General features: G+C 39.6%; 1 protein-coding gene across 1 annotated transcript; it reads left to right on the top strand.

Annotated features, from left to right (window-relative positions):
• The first annotated feature begins 2,172 nt into the window (after positions 1-2,172).
• LOC135464047 (exosome complex component MTR3-like) lies at positions 2,173-16,472 on the top strand. The gene is made up of 9 exons (XM_064741522.1): positions 2,173-2,341; positions 4,279-4,336; positions 5,926-6,004; positions 7,612-7,786; positions 10,155-10,215; positions 12,717-12,802; positions 13,542-13,601; positions 15,063-15,179; positions 16,268-16,472. The coding sequence occupies exons 1-9, from the start codon at positions 2,246-2,248 to the stop codon at positions 16,367-16,369; spliced, it is 834 nt and encodes a 277-aa protein (XP_064597592.1). The 5' UTR covers positions 2,173-2,245; the 3' UTR covers positions 16,370-16,472.
• The last annotated feature ends 236 nt before the right edge of the window (positions 16,473-16,708 follow it).

Below are 16,708 nucleotides of genomic sequence, written 5' to 3' on the forward strand. Positions count from 1 at the left end.
TCAAGTGAAAAACAAGTGGCTTGACGGGCGATTCTCGGTAGAAACAAAATCAAATCATGTCCAATCAGAAGGCTTCTTGGGATGGGGTGGTACTGGATCGACAGTAATTCGCTTTGAGCTGTGTTAACCGCAATATGAATATAAACTCTGAGTTTATTCAGCTTGTGTTAACCCTGCTTTCTGGTTGTTAGTTTTTCAGTCAGTACATTTGTACTGCATGTACAAGTACTTAATCAAGGGTCATTGTAACAAAAAGTATTTCAAACACATTTCTTAATTGTCTCTATGTGGCCTCCGTGACCTGCATGATGGTCAGCATCCTCGTGCAGCATAATGACACGGGAGCCTGCACCGTGCAGCGCAATCGCTGTGGGTTCAAGTCCAGCATATGTTCATCCAGTTTTTCGGCCGTACGTGAGAAGGTTTGTCATTAATCCGCTGGTGTCCCTCGGGCTCTGCCCGGTTTTCTCCCTCACAATGCTGGCCGCTGTCGCATAAGTGAAATATTCTCAAGTACGCCGGAAGACAGCAACTGTGTAACTAATCAAATGAGTACAACACGTATCCATAGGCAAGCAGTCAGCATACATTTAAAAAAAAATAGATGGCCTGCACGATCAATTAACATGTACATGCATAAGTATAGTCATTAGTATATCCAGCGTTAGAAAAAAATAATAATAATAAACATATTATTACGTAAATACACAATATTTCAACTGTTTAGTATGGCTTATTGGTCCATGCCATTTAGAAGGGTGATTTAAGCGGCTGGAGAATATTCCTTATTTGAATTCACAATTTCTGGGTATAATTCGGCACATATTTGGGAAGGATCTTCGATCAGTAAAAATTGCCAAGAGTCATTGGTTTATTCCAGACAATCCGGCTTCCTCCACTCTCAAAAAAAAAAAAAATGAAAAAAAAAAAAAATGAGGATCTGTAAAAGTGAAAATTCTTGAGTATGAAAACAAAAACCTTAAACAAATATCAGGTAAATAAAATACAAATAAATAAAATTGTTGTGGCTTAATCATGGCGCCAGCGATAGGCACATGTAATTAACCACTTTTGAGGCCTCTGGTTTAAAACCATGAGTGGTCAAAGAATGTCTAAATCGATAAGGCCTTTTTATAGTGTGTATGTTTCATATTTACATCAGGCATGACTTTCACTTCAATTCATTTTACTATGTAAGCCTTTTTTGTTTTTTTTTTCTTGTTTTTTATTTTGGGTTTTTTTTTGGTTTTTTTTTTTTTTTTTGTTTCTTTGTTTCTTTTTTTTTCTTTTTTGTTTTTTGAATAACAATAACTTATAAATCGATATAAATCTGTGAGCAATTAACATGGCTAAAGACCTGAGGGGACTATAATAGCCTTGCTATTTCACAGCTTGCGCTTAGATACACTTTTCTGTTGTTTAGGTCTGTAGGCCTTGGGATACAATATGTCATGTTGTATCCCACGTATTCCTACGAATGAGTCAGAAGTAGAACTTTGCTCACAAATTTATAAAAGTGACTTCACCCTATTTCACACGATATTCAAGAAACGATAACTAGAAAATCTGTTTATGATAGCCTATAATAATTAGGGAATTCTGCAGAAAAAGCTATGAAAGCCGGATAAGGCCATCATTGTATTATCGTTCCATTGTTCAGTCGATGAGGGGCCTCCGTGGCTCAGTTGTTTAGCGCGCTAGAGCAACGTAACGACCCAGAAGCCTCTTGCCAATGCGGTCGCTGTGAGTTCAAGTCCAGCTCATGCTGGCTTCCTCTCCGGTCGTAAGTGGAAAGGTCTGCCATCAATCTGCCCGGTTTCCTCCCACCATAATGCTGGCCGCCGTCGTATAAGTGAAATATTCCTTGAGTACGGCGTAAAACATCAATCAAATAAATAAATAAATAAATTCAATCGATGATGCTCTCGAAGCGATATGGCACGATAATGCGAAGTGATGGTACGATGGCACGAATTAGGAGTGGCACGAAGCGATGACGCGGAAACAGTTGCCGTTCTCCTAAAAAGGAATATGTGAGACAATGCTTATGGACTTTCCTTCGTCCTCTGTTTTTATTTACACATAGTATTTGTCCTCTGGAGCGTCTTTACAGCTGCACGAAATGAAAGTCCGTGTTCGTATTGATTAATTTTAGCACACCCTCGACATTCAACATGGCGGCGTCCATGGAGTCAACGTGAGGTTTGTCATAAATTTTCGGAATTATATACCTCCTGGTGATACAATGCCTGGAGATTCGCGACGAATCGCGGGACCAGAAGAAACACAGAATCCATACTCTTTTGTGAAAGACAAAGGGGATGGAGAACAATTCCTTTTGGTAAGAAACCTGTCAACGTATTGTCGTCACAGCATTGAAACAACAGCAACATCAACCGGTTGGGAGAGTTTGTTTACGTAGTTTGTACTCAGCAGATTTTACGTAAAATTGATGCTGGCACAATTTAAAGCGGATTCTTAGAAAACAAAAAAAAAACTTACGTCACTTTAATTTTCCACGTAACAACAACCTCAACTTCACAAGCTCCCAGGGGGTCTCCGTGGCTGAGTTGTTTAGTGGGCTAGCGCAACTTAATGACCCGGGAGCGTCTCACCAATGCGGTCGCTGTGAGTTCAAGTCCAGCTCATGCTGGCTTCCAAGGTCTTTCAGCAACTTGCAGATGGTCGTGGCTTTCCCCTGGGCTTGGCGCGGTTTTCTCCCACCATAATGCTGGCCGCTGTCGTATAAGTGAAATATTCTTGAGTGCGGCGTAAAACACCAATCAAATAAATAAATAAATAAATAAATAAATAAATCACAAACCCCCTCCCCCTTTCACCAGAGTTCAAACAGCATGCATGATGCAGTGAAGGCAATCTGCGTGTGGTCGTGGGTTTCCCCACGGGCTCTGTCCGTTTTCCTGCCCCATAATGCTGGCTGCAGTCGTATAAGTGAAATATTTAATCAAGTAAATAAATAAATCAACAAGATGCAGTTAAATGTATCATACTCTAGTCATGTCAAATAAAACAGTGTCTTTACAATGGCAACACAGAATTTATACGTACTTTAAATAGGTTAGCTCTCCATCTTCCTCATTATAACATACTTCATTGCATTACAACATGCACTTCAAAATAACAAGGGATCAAGGTGGTTAGCATTTCAGTGTGGTGCAAGGATCCAGGAGACTTTCACTTAGATATGCGGTTGCTGTGAGTTCAAGTCCAGCACATGCTGACTTTCTCTCTGGCCGTATGTGAGAACCTGAAAGGCCTTGCAGTACCCTGCGGATGATTTCCCCCGGGCCCTGCACAAAAACCCAGGAACTGCTCACCGATGAGCTTGCTGTGAGTTTAAGCTCAGCACCTGCTCATCCAGCACTGCAGCCATACATGGGAAGGCTTGCCATTAACCTGTGGAATGTTCATGGGTTTCCTTCAGCTCCTACCTGGTTTCCTCCCACTATCATGCTGGCTGCAGTTGTATAAGTGAAATATTCTTGGGTACTGGAACAGCGCAAAGTACCAATGAAATAGGTAAATATAACACAATGACAAATGTGTTCTCCAGATTGTTCACACAGCTGCTAATTCAGGCCACTTCAGGAAGCCGGAAAACTTTCAAAAGTTTTATTGAAGAATTTTGCACTCAGATCAGTCAGATGCTTGATTATTATGTAAAATTCAATGATTATTCTCTTCATGTGGCACACAGTTTACATCCAGCATCACACTGTGTGTTTTATTATTACATATTTCCTATTTTATTTACATATATACAATGTCACATATGTTGTAGGCTATCTATAGTTAACAAACTTCATACATTTCACTTTACTTGAAATAAATATGGTACACAGATTAGTCCCCCAACCACAGTGTGATAATAAGGGAGAGATGCACCGGTAAATACCATCCAGTTTTCTACACTTATTATACTGTTCCTCTCATTGTTTTAGAAAGCACAGTCTTATAATTCTGGGGGGCCGTTGGTCAGATGGTTAGCACATTAGCGCAGTGTAATGACCCAGGAGCCTCTCACCAATGCAGTCGCTGTGAGCTCAAGCCCAGCTCATGCTGGCTTCCTCTCCGGCTGTGCGTGGGAAGGTCTGTCAGCAACCTGCGGATGGTTGTGGGTTTCCCCCGGGCTGTGTCCGGTTTCCTTCCACCATAATGCTGGCTGCCATCGTATAAGTGAAGTATTCTTGAGTACAGCGTAAAACACCAATCAGATAAATAAATAAAAGAAATCTAATAATTCTGCTGAACTTTCAGTTGAACAAGGAAAAGCTACGGGCTGATGGAAGGGCTACAGATAAGGTTCGACCAGTGTGTGAGTACCAAAAATATGTGATCCTGGAAGCTGTATTTTAACATTAAACAGGCCTTGCTGGCTTGTATAGTTAAAGCACTGGCTCGCTATGGTTGCCAGGCTCTGACCCATGGGTTTGGCAGCTGTGTTCAGTCAGGATGGTTGTATCGGTACCTGGATAAAAAGATTTAATCTGGCCTCTCCAGTTTCCTGCACCCATTGACATGATACGCCCATCTCATACATGTCATAAGTGAAAAATCTTTGAGCATGCTGTAAAACACCATTCAGATGTATTTATTTTATTTGACTGGATCTGTATGCCATTCTCAAGAATATTTCACTCCTGTATTATGGTTTGAGGATCCTGGGGAGATCCACGACCAGCCGCAGATTGGTGGAATAACTTCCCATGTATGACTGAACTCGCTAAAGAGGAATCCAGCATGACCTCAACTTGAACTCAAAGGGATTGCATTGGTCGTGTTGGTGAGAGGCTCCTGTGTCCAGCATCATTGTGCTGGGCTAGCATGCTAACTACCACTGAGGCCCTCTAATAAATATAATACAAATAGACTTCTCATCACCGTGAAACTTGACAACAGTTACATGAGTTATTCGTAAGCTGAGTGATTAATACCCGTAAAATGAATATATAAACATAGCTTCAAGTTTTCAACCTCACCAATGCGATCTTTGTGAGTTCAGGGGCAGCTCATGCATGTCATGCTAGCTTCCTCTCTGTGTTTGAGAAGATCTGACAGCAACCTGTGGAAGGTTGTGGGTTTCCCCTAGCTCTGTCTGGTTTCCTCCCACAATAATGTTGGCCGACGTTATGTAAGCAGAATATTCTTGAGTACGGCGTAAAACACCAATCAAACAAACAAATACACAAACCAATAAATAAAACAATGTAAAGCTAATTCAGCATGGTGATCATGCACTAAGCACCTATAGGAATTGCCGGATTTATGGCCACTGGCTGACTCTGGCCCATAGTATGTTTTTGTTTTAGTACACAAATTTAATTTTCATTTTAGTTAAAATATCTCAATAGTGTTATTAAAACTGTCTGAAATGTTAGTTATGACTTATATAATGGCGGCCAGCATTATGGTTGGTGGAAACCTGGCAGAGCCCGGGGGAAACGTACGACTGGAGAGGAAGTCAGCATGAGCTGGACTTGAACTCACAGCGACCGCGTTGGTGAGAGGCTCCTGAGTCATTGTGCCATGCAAGCGCGCTAACTAACTGAGCTACCGAGGCCCCCTAGTGAAATTTGAGTGTTAAAGATGCAAATCTGGCCTGTTTAAACAAAATGAGCGTGAAGAAATCTTCACAAAATTATCTTATCTGTAAATCTATGTGTAAGTATGTGTGTGAGGGGGTTAATGGATTACTTAACAATTTTTCAGCCATATGACAAAAAGGAGTCATTAGGTGCATGTACATATACTGTATCATCCTGCGGTAGGGCGAGTTTGTGCTGCCGTCACTGAAGTATCATGCCGAAAACACCAGACATGACACCCAACTCTATCATATTATACTGACAGCGGGTGAAATGTTAGTTATGACTGTTATTATTTGGTGTACTTTTTCTCTTTCAGTTTTAAAAGCTGGTGTGATCAGTCAGGCTAAGGGGTCGGCATACATAGAGCTGGACAAGACAAAGGCAATATGTGCTGTGTGGGTAGAAAAAGCTAAAATATGTTTCATCTTATGCCTTGTATGTGAAGATGAGGTTGTGTGTTCATATCCAGTTCTCACTGGTCCAACCGACACTCGAAGTCAGGAGGTTTGTCAGGTACCTGGTTTAAAAAAAAAATAACTTTGTTAAGGGTGTATATGAACAGGTAGAATAAATTTACTCAGGTAAATTTACAAGATGCTGTAGGTCGCTGTGAGTTCAAGTCCAGCTCATTCTGGCTTCCTCTCGGGGCGTACGTTGGAAGGTCTGCCAGCAACCTGCTGATGGTCGTGGGATGGTGGTGCCCAGTTTCCACCCACCGTAATGCTGGCCACCGTTGCATAAGTGAAATATTCTTGAGTACGGCGTAAAACACCAATCAAGTAAATAAATCAAATAAATGCAAGATGCTGTATTGCACTGGTTATGTGTGACCATTTGCTAACTATCACACTGTCATTGCTGCTCTGATTTTATTTTCAATGCTGTAAGTCTTTTATATTCTATAGTTCCCTTAACCCAGAAATCAGCCCACTGTCAGACATACAATTGAAAAATTCTTCAGTACAGTGTTAAACACTTCAAAAAATCTATATTGTAAACAAATAGCCAGTGAGCATGGCGTTTGTTTGTATCTAAACATCTGCATTTGAATTGTATGTGACTTTCTACTGCAGATGGTGTCAGATGGTTTCAGATCAGCAAGGCATGCTGATTTTCTAAAGATCTCTTAGTGAAATCCTTCATACCCATTGCTAGGACTCCTTCATCGGTATATGACTAAAAAATTGTTAAGTACGGCTTTAAACCCTAAGCACTCACTCCCACAGCATCATTTGTAAATGTCAGAAAATTAGGTTACTATATTTCATTTAACACCAGTGAAATTTGATTTTTATTTATTTATTCATTTGATTGGTGTTTTATGCAGTACTCAAGAATGTTTCACTTATATAATGGCGGCCAGCATTATGGTTGGTGGAAACCTGGCAGAGCCCGGGGGAAACGTACGACTGGAGAGGAAGCCAGCATGAGCTGGACTTGAACTCACAGCGACCGCGTTGGTGAGAGGCTCCTGAGTCATTGTGCCATGCAAGCGCGCTAACTAACTGAGCTACCGAGGCCCCCTAGTGAAATTTGAGTGTTAAAGATGCAAATCTGGCCTGTTTAAACAAAATGAGCGTGAAGAAATCTTCACAAAATTATCTTATCTGTAAATGTATGTGTAAGTATGTGTGTGAGGGGGTTAATGGATTACTTAACAATTTTTCAGCCATATGACAAAAAGGAGTCATTAGGTGCATGTACATATACTGTATCATCCTGCGGTAGGGCGAGTTTGTGCTGCCGTCACTGAAGTATCATGCCGAAAACACCAGACATGACACCCAACTCTATCATATTATACTGACAGCGGGTCTCCTTGCTCTAACCTTTCATTGCTGACCAGCAAGTGATGCCACAAAAAAGTACCACTTTAGACTTTAGTGTTACCATATCGAATAGATGTACAGCTATAAATGAAAGAAGTGCATGGTACAAGTTTTATAGTCCTAAATGGGTGGCTAAAAATGGACTATATTTTGTTGTTTTTTTTTTCCCCCAGGTACGGCCCCAGAGAAGTAATCAAGAAGGAGGACTTTAGTATGAAAGGGCAGCTTACCTGTGACTTCAAATTTGCCACATTCTCCTGCAGGTATCGCCGCCAGCATCAGCAGGACAATGAAGAGAAAGACTTGTCTGTCCTGTTACTGGAAGCCTTGGAACCAGCTGTGTGTCTGGTAAGACGCATTACTTATATGTATAAGGGAGGTGCCCTGCACTAAGAGTTTGTCTGCTGCCTTTTTTTTTTTTTTGATTTTTATATGAGTATCAAGGCCTCAACCAGGGCATGTTTCAACCCGTCATTAGTTTTTGGGGTCACTAGTTTGGATTCCCAACTGAAAAATTTTTTCACATATTTTTGTTATTTACATATATAAAAATGATCACACTGATAAATTTGAGAATCAAGAGGTTGCCCAAACTATTCATGTAGATGAACCTCCGACTTTCTCCCACCATGACTGGAAATTTATACTTTTTCAGATTGCCCTAATTGCTTTAATTTTGGGGACAGATATTAGTACTGCTGAAAGCAGAATATTACATTTCTTTCCCAGCTTTTTGGAAAAGTTAAGATATGAGTTTGTTGTTCATGAAATGTTCTAACCATGTGAGAAAAAGGAAACTAAATACTCATGCTACAGTTACATGTATACTGGCTAAAAAGAGCAGACCAGGTGTCTAAAAATTTTGAAGAAATAGGGTAAGTAGAAGTGTAGGCTGTAAGTCATGTATTTCATTTAAAACTTAAGGAAGAAATTTTGGCGTCCTTTTTTTTTGGTGGAGGTGGGTGCGGATATGACGTCATATGTCTAGGCACAATATGAAAAATAATAGTATAAATGAAATATTCATGAGTACCGCATAAAATACCAATCAAATAAATAAATAAAACCTACTGATATAATCCAAGGGAAATAACTCCTGCCAAACTAGACCATACAAGTACAGACACTCCAATCACTTTTGATATTGTGATATTTGACTGCTGAGAGATTATGTTCATATCCGTCTATGGCTTATTGAAATGCTGGCATCAGTGTGACAATGAGTGGGTGCGATTGGCGAGGACAAATAACGCTAAGTGTTGATTCTGTACATTGATCACCGTGTGTTGTACACATAGATGACAAAATCTGACACAGAAATATCCGGTGAGATTTTCTACTCTTCTAGAACTTCTACTGTTCATCTAAACCCACTTTTGGAAACGTAGGACATATGGAGGCGCCTGGCATAATGTTTCTAAACGTCCCACTATAAAGCTGATCTGTATTTTAGCTGATGTCATTATGAATTGCAGATCCAAAATGTGCGACATCACATGTCGTCATGTGGTAAGATTTTATTGACATCCAATGCATATTTACATGTGCAGCCCTGGTTTATACATGTCTTCGAATGTCCCATGTTAAAAGACAGGATGTCAGAAACTTCACGGACAGACAACAACTTTTAGCGCAGTTAAAAAGAGAATCAGATTTTCCATATTTTGCTTTGAAAACTGCTCCAGCTGGTGGTTATCTCCCTTGTCATGAACCTTATGGAAATTATCATTGCACTCTAATACCTCAGCCTTTTCAGCCGCATCTGCAACCAATATTTTGAACCATTCTGAGATGATTATGGTTCATAGAGACATAATTTGTACAGTTTTATGAAGCTTGCATCTTCAATGACAAACAAATCATTTATAGTGCAGTTTTCATAATAACTGTATGCATACATTGCATGGAAAAATTGAAGATTTACAGTTTATCTATGTCGAGAATCAAACTCGACATAGTGGTCACCAAATTAGGGAAAAATAGCACCTTCATCAAGGCTACTTGACGAAAAGCCATTTTCTTTTTGTAAATTGGTAGAGCGCCCTCTTTGGGCCCGGTAGATCCAGGATCAGTCCTGGGTTGAGTCACACCTAAGACTTTAAAAGAGGAAGTTGTAATTTCCTCGCTTGGCATTCAGCATGAAGGGGATAGTGCAACCACTGGTTGACCCATATTAGTATAATGGCTCAGGCGGGGCGTTTTACTTGCCTTTGGTAAGTCGTCTCAGTGAAACAGCACTAGATAAAAGAGCGGCGGAAATCCGTCTTGCGACAAAGAGGCACATTACATACACCATAAGGATTCCGACTGGAAAATTGTTGACTACGACATTAAACCCCAAGCACTCACTCACTCTTTATGTAAATTGCAAATCCAGTTATTTTCATGTTTTCTTGCTTCACTGGATGATTATTAATTGTGTTCAGTTTTTTGCATTTTAGCTGTCCGAAAGTCAGTATAATTTTACACTTTGTGTTGTGTAATTAATTTTTGGCAAAATTGAAAATTATCAATTGTACCTGATGCAAAAGTTTTGCATTTTAGCTGTTCTTACATGAGTGTAATTAATTTTTAGCAAAATTGAAAATTATCAAATGTACCTGATGCAGAAGTTTTTGCATTTAGCTGTCCTTGCACGAGTATAATTAATTTTGGGCAAAATTGAAAATTATTAAATATACCTTTATATATAGTGCTGTGTTTTTTGTTCTCTCAGCACAAATTTCCTAAGGCTCAGCTGAACATTTACCTGACAGTTCTGGAAAACGATGGAAGCGGTAAGTCACTGTCATTTCAAATCAGCTTACCGGCCCTGATGGCACAGTTGGTAGGGCATCCGCTTCTGGGTTCTAGGTTGAGTCCCACGCAAGACCTTCTAAGAGGAAGTTGTAACTTCCTTGCTTGGCGTTCAGCATGAAGGGGATAGTGCAATGGTTGACCCGTATCAGTATAATGGCTCGGGCGGGGCGGCTTACTTGCCTTTGGTAAGGCGTCTCAGTGAAGTAGCACTAAATAAAAGAGCAGTGGAAATCCGTCCTGCACGAAGGAGGTACATTACATACATCCTAAGGATTCCTTCGTGAGTCAGTGAGTGCTTGGGGTTTAACGTCGTTCTCAACAATTTTTCAGTCATATGACGACAAGGATTTCTTCGTCATCGTATGACTGAAAAATTGTTGAGTACGACATTAAACCCCAAACACTCACTCACTCAACTCAGCTTTCCTGCAAGGCCTTCGTTTTCTTAAACAGCTGTAATTTGAAGACAGTTAAGTGCTCCAGGTTCTGGCCACATATCTATTTTCTGTCACTTAGTGTTGCTGCACTTTTTTTATTTGGCCCTGTACAAGGATAACGATACTTTGATCTTAATCTGGAACAAACAGTTCGATGTTTATTAATTGTTTTAAAGTTGACATTCTTATCCGAAAGAAAACTTTTTTTCCATTACTGAGATCAAGGTCGCTAGCTCAAAGGTTCAAGGTGAAGGACAAATTTTCAGGCTGTCAGAAATGATGATAAAATCGTAACAAGATGCAGTATATTTACCGTTAATGCAATGAAAAGAAACAACGTCCAGTTAACGGACATTAATTCTAAGAACATAAAATTAACTTTACGTTGTGGCTCCATTCTAGAAAAATGTCACAAAAAGTCAGTGCAGTCCCTGATTCTTGTTCAGAGTTTTTATTTAAGTTACAACCAGTCAAGTCTAGAATGAACCATTTTCACTGAGTGTATTTTTCATTGTGTTTCGTGTCATTGGTGATTCCCCCCCACCCCAAAAAAAAAAAAAATAATGGCAGAAAAGGACAGAGTGGCTTCATGCTAGAACAGGATATTACTGAAGAATGATTAGATGTCAGCCATTCACATAAATCTGAAAGATTACAATATAAGGCAATTTTAGTACAGCCATGCCCTTGTACTTCCTCATTTGAGACTATTGTCAGACGAGGCCAAACATTTTCAGTATTGGGGAAGGAAAGGAGGGGTGGGGTCAGGTTTTGGTGGGTAAATGTATGGAAGAATCGCAGTTGAGGGTCTGGAATGCAAATGAAGTGATTTCCAATGAGTAAAAGGAGAAATCATATCCAGCCAACAACTCGCTATGCATGTACAGGTTGTCACACAGATTCCCAAATCAAATTCTTTAAATGGCAGTGGGGTCTCCGTGGCTCAGTTGGTTAGCGCGCTAGCACAGCGTAATGACCAAATGGATTGTCCTGGGTTTCCCACGGGCTCTGCTCGGTTTCCACCCACCATAATGATGACTGCCGTCGTATAAGTGAAATATTCTCGAGTACGGCGTAAAACACCAATCAAATAAATAAATAAATTAAATGGCAGCAGTTGTTTTTTCATAATTGTTTGAGATTTATTATTGTCGAGTTAGATTGGGGAAACAAAGATACTCATAACACCAATCCACCCTCCCCTGATTCCACTGCTCCTGATATCTGTGTGAGGGTGTTAACCAATTCCTGGTTGGCTGGCTGTCAGTGTACTGAGACTGTTTTGTCTAGGGTGTCATGTTTAGCGGATGCCACACAAACAGCCCACCCCACATATTTATCATTTGATTTTTGGAACAAAACTACATTGTTAGGGTTGGCCAGTTTGAGGGCTTTTGAAAAAGTATATCATTTCATCAGTCAACACTCCATTAATACCTTCAGAATATTCTTGAGTAAACACTTGACAAACGTGCGAAAAGGTTGAAGACTTACAGTACATGTACATACATATATATATATACATGTATTTAATTTTTCACTCGTTATTGCCTACAGGTGCAATAATACCGAAATGAACATTTCCCAGAAGTATGATAAACGAGGAAGGTTCACAATACAAAAAAAACACCGGCCCGGATAGCACAGTTGGTAGAGCGTCCGTTTCGGTAGATCCAGGATCAATCCTTGATCGAGTCACACCTAAGACTTTAAAAGAGGAAGTTGTAACTTCCTCGTTTGGCGTTCAGCATGAAGGGGATAGTGCAACAACTGGTTGACCCGTATCAGTATAATGGCTCAGGCGGGGCGGCTTACTTGCCTTCGGTAAGTCGTCTTAGTAAAGCAGCACTAAATAAAAGAGTGGTGGAAATCCGTCCTGCAACAAGGAGGCACATTACACGTTCATTCACCCTAATGATTCCTTCGTCGTCATATGACTCAAAAATTGTTGAGTACGACGTTAAACCCCAAGCACTCACTCACTCACTCACAATACAAAAATGCTTTGCAGTCAAAAAGTGTTGCATTTGATCTATTTTCAGTGTTACCCGCTGCCATCATGTGTGCATCTGTGGCTATAGCAGATGCAGGTATAGAGATGTACGATTTGGTGACGGCTTGCTCAGCGGTAAGCTTGCGTTTACATGTACAGTTAGAATAAAACCTTTCCTGAGGTATTACATGGACTGTAGGCCGGATTTCATCGATATCGCTTGACAATTTGTCAACAATCGCACTGTTGTTGGTTACTCTAGTTTTACTCTCCACGCTGTTGTGTTTTTGTACTATATCTGACATTTAGTGACTTTCTGTGTTTAGGTAAGGATCGCAGGGACTCGTGGTCATTGTCATACTCTCTGAGGGGCCTCCATGGCTCAGTTGGTTAGCGCTAGCGCGGTGTAATGACCCAGGAGTCTCTCACCAATGCAGTCACTGTGAGTTCAAATCCAGCTCATGCTGGCTTTTTCTCTGGCTGTACGTGAGAAGGTCTGCCAGCAACCTGCGGATGTTCGTGGGTTTCCACCGGGCTCTGCTCGGTTTCCTCCCACCATAATGCTGGCCGCCGTTGTATAAGTGAAATATTCTTGAGTGCGGCATAAAACACCGATCAAATAAATAAATAGATAAATAAATCAATCAATCAAAATCTCAGTATTCTGCCAAGGCAGATACACTTATCCGTAGCCTTTTTGCTGATGCTATGAACATGAGCTTTTTATGTGTAGTCTTTTTGCCAATGCTATAAACTTGACATTTTGTTTCCTTTCATTTTGAAACCAAGCTTTATTTTAAAAAAAAAAATACATTAATTATTTGGATGTCACATGCATATTTTGACAGTGACGTGGTTTTTATTTGGTTTTCAGAGAATTTCTGGGAAAAATATTTTACTGGATCCATCAGATGCAGAAGAATATAGATCTCAAGTAAGTACCTGTGTCACATTCATGAATCGTGTGTATATTAAATTTATTTATTTATTTGATTGGTGTTCTGTAGCGTACTCAAGAAAATTTCAATATAATATATATCAGCCAGCATTGTGGTGAGAGGAAACAGCCCAAAGCCCGAAGGAAACCCATGACCATCCGCAGGTTGCTGGCAGACCTTCCCAAATATGGCCAAAAAGGAAGGCAGGATGGTCCACACTAGAGACACAGCAAATGGGGTTGTGGGTATCAAAGCGACATGCATTGGAAGCCATCACGTGGTTGTATCTACTTCACTTTCACTCTACCCTCATACCAGTGACGAATGAACTTCCGCTTTGTTTTACACCCACAAAGCTTGACCACCACAGTTTATATGCACATATTAAAAGCCTAATTTTTCCTCCCTGCTGCGAAATTTACCTACCCACCAGGATTTCTTATCCCAACTCCTGCCAACCCGGCAAAGATTTGGCAGTTATAAATCCCTTTCGTCTTGTGCCGTGAATTCACGCTTTCCTGTGGGTGAAATCATCTGGAAACTCGAAAAAACTCCAGGGTTCATCGATGACCTGTTTTTTACAACCGTATGCAGAATAGCAAAGCATTTCGTTGAGAAATTTGATATGTTTGTTGTGACTTGTGTGACTTGTTAACACTGAGCTAAATGCCGAAGCTGTGACAGCTCGTAAAGGTTGGACTTATACGACGTCATTCGGCGGAGACTACTGAATGTTGCTGGAAAAACTGCCTAAACCCAGCCTCATTGTCCAGTGATTTTAATGCCATATTACTCAGATTACCATAAAAAAAAATGTCAGTATTTGTTTTCATCCAGTTTAACAATATTTAGGGGGGTAGCTAATTATGAATAAATGAACAAATCCTTTAATTAATTATGTGCCCCCCCCCCGCCCAACACACACACACACACTCTCAGATATGTCATTCACGGGGTAATGGATACCCCTGTACGTACGTGTACTAGTAATCCTGAACATTTTTTAAAAGCGGGACGAGAATATAGATAGATTTCTACAAAATTTACCACTGACATTGAAGAAATACCAGTTTAGGAGATTGATTTTGAGTCTTTCAGCACCAGGGTGTGGATACCGGAATTTTTTTTTTTTTTTTTCTAAATTAATTTACTCAATTGGTTTTTTACGCCGTATTTAAGACAGTTCCACTTACACGGAGGCAGCAAGCATTATGGTGGACATTTGGACAGAACATGTTTGAAATATTCAGAGGTACAGACTAAGGGAGGTAATCCAAGGCTTTTTATATTTTTAAGTTTAATACCAGAGTTACACTCTTAGCCTGACGACTTCATCATGAAGTGTTTTTCATTTCTTTGCAAGGTAAAGGGTACACTGTATAGACACACATAAATGTCTCCTTCCAAAGAACAATTTGATGTAGAGTTACATGAAGCTTTACACCATTACTTCTCAGCACACAGCCACAGAAGGATTGGAGTCTGGGAGTCTCACCCTCGGTATTCTGCCATCTCTGAACCAAGTCTCGGCTTTGTCCTCCAAGGGAGAAATACAGTTTGAAACTATAGAAAAGGTAAATTAACTGGAAATATCACAGACCATGTTAAAATAGCATTTAGGTGGTATCATTTGAAATCTTAGATGGCGTGCTGTTTACACAAGTGATTTGCATACATGTGTTTTAGGTCTCGGGTGTTTGAGGACAAATACTTTCATCATTCATTTGTACTGTCAAAAAGACTTCCTCAGTTGGACCACTCCAATTTAAGTTGTTGTCAGAGGGTATAAAAGCGAAAATAAAAAAATAAATCATATAATTTATAGAAAATATTGCTGACCCCTGCAATTTATTTACTTGACAAACCACCTATAAAAACAGGAAATTGTTAAAACCTCAAGATCATACAAAATAGAAAGGTGGATTTGAGGTTTTATATTTATTCCGGGTTTGGATTTTTTACTGTCGGCTTGTATGTGAAACGTTACAGGATTTAAAATTGGTGACGATAAAATAAAATTTCTTGTTTTTTAATCGTGAAATTAAGACTTCAATTGAATGGAAATACAGATATTTTCTACACCACTTAGAAGATTTTGATATACTTCCCCTCGCATATAAACTCACGATGTGGATGCATTTTGTTTTACTTTGACATGTTTGTATATTTCTCTTCCTTATTCCTGATTTACTTTTCATAATTTCCGTAATAGATGATATAAAAAATTTTAATGCAACAAAAATGGCTCGTAGAAATTTTGATTCCACCAAAAATTGCCATTTCTCTTACATTTTAATATCTACACATAAATGTAGAACGCATAAATAACATAAATGTATTTTGGTGAAACAAATAAAAATGAAACTCATGGAAGATGGTTTGGTATTTTTTTTTTGTAAATCACCACTTTTTGTTGCATAAATTAGAGTAAATTAGAAGAAGAAAACAAAACTGAATGTACCAGAATGACACCTTATTGCCGACAAACAATCTTTTGTGCATAAAACGTTCCTTGATTTTTTTCTTGAAAGGAATAAAGAGATAGGCTTCATGTATTATTTTGTTGTATTTTTATTTTTTTGGAAATATTTGGACATTTTGTAGACTACAATTTCTGAAGTTTTAATTTTAAGATGACTCAGTTCCTTTTTCTCGTTTCCAGGCTATTAAACAGTGCACTGACTGCTGTCATAAACTGTACCCAGTGATGCAGGAATGTTTGGTGAAAGCAGTCAAAGCAAAGATGTCTGAAAAAGGAACATGACCTTGACCCACTGTTCTTTGATGGACTTCTTCAGGGACCAATCACAGCTGGACATGTCTCTCTGGGCCCGCCTTCTGGACATGCCTATCTTCACCTGTTTTCCAGACCAGTACCCACCAGCTTCATGCAATTAAAGGGTTACAGAATCAACGCTGATTGGCTGACAGTGGAGATAGGATTTCCTGCGTAAAATCTTGCAGCCTTGAAATAAATGTACCGTACCTAAAATTCAGATCGGGCAAGGCATGGCCTAGACTTGCCTCTCTCTCACACCAGGCGGTAAATTTGATTCTGTATTCATGTTGACAAAATTCATGTTGGTGGCAAAAAAAATATCTT

The sequence above is a fragment of the Liolophura sinensis genome, chromosome 3 (genome assembly GCF_032854445.1).
Source record: "Liolophura sinensis isolate JHLJ2023 chromosome 3, CUHK_Ljap_v2, whole genome shotgun sequence".
Lineage (NCBI taxonomy): Eukaryota > Metazoa > Mollusca > Polyplacophora > Chitonida > Chitonidae > Liolophura > Liolophura sinensis.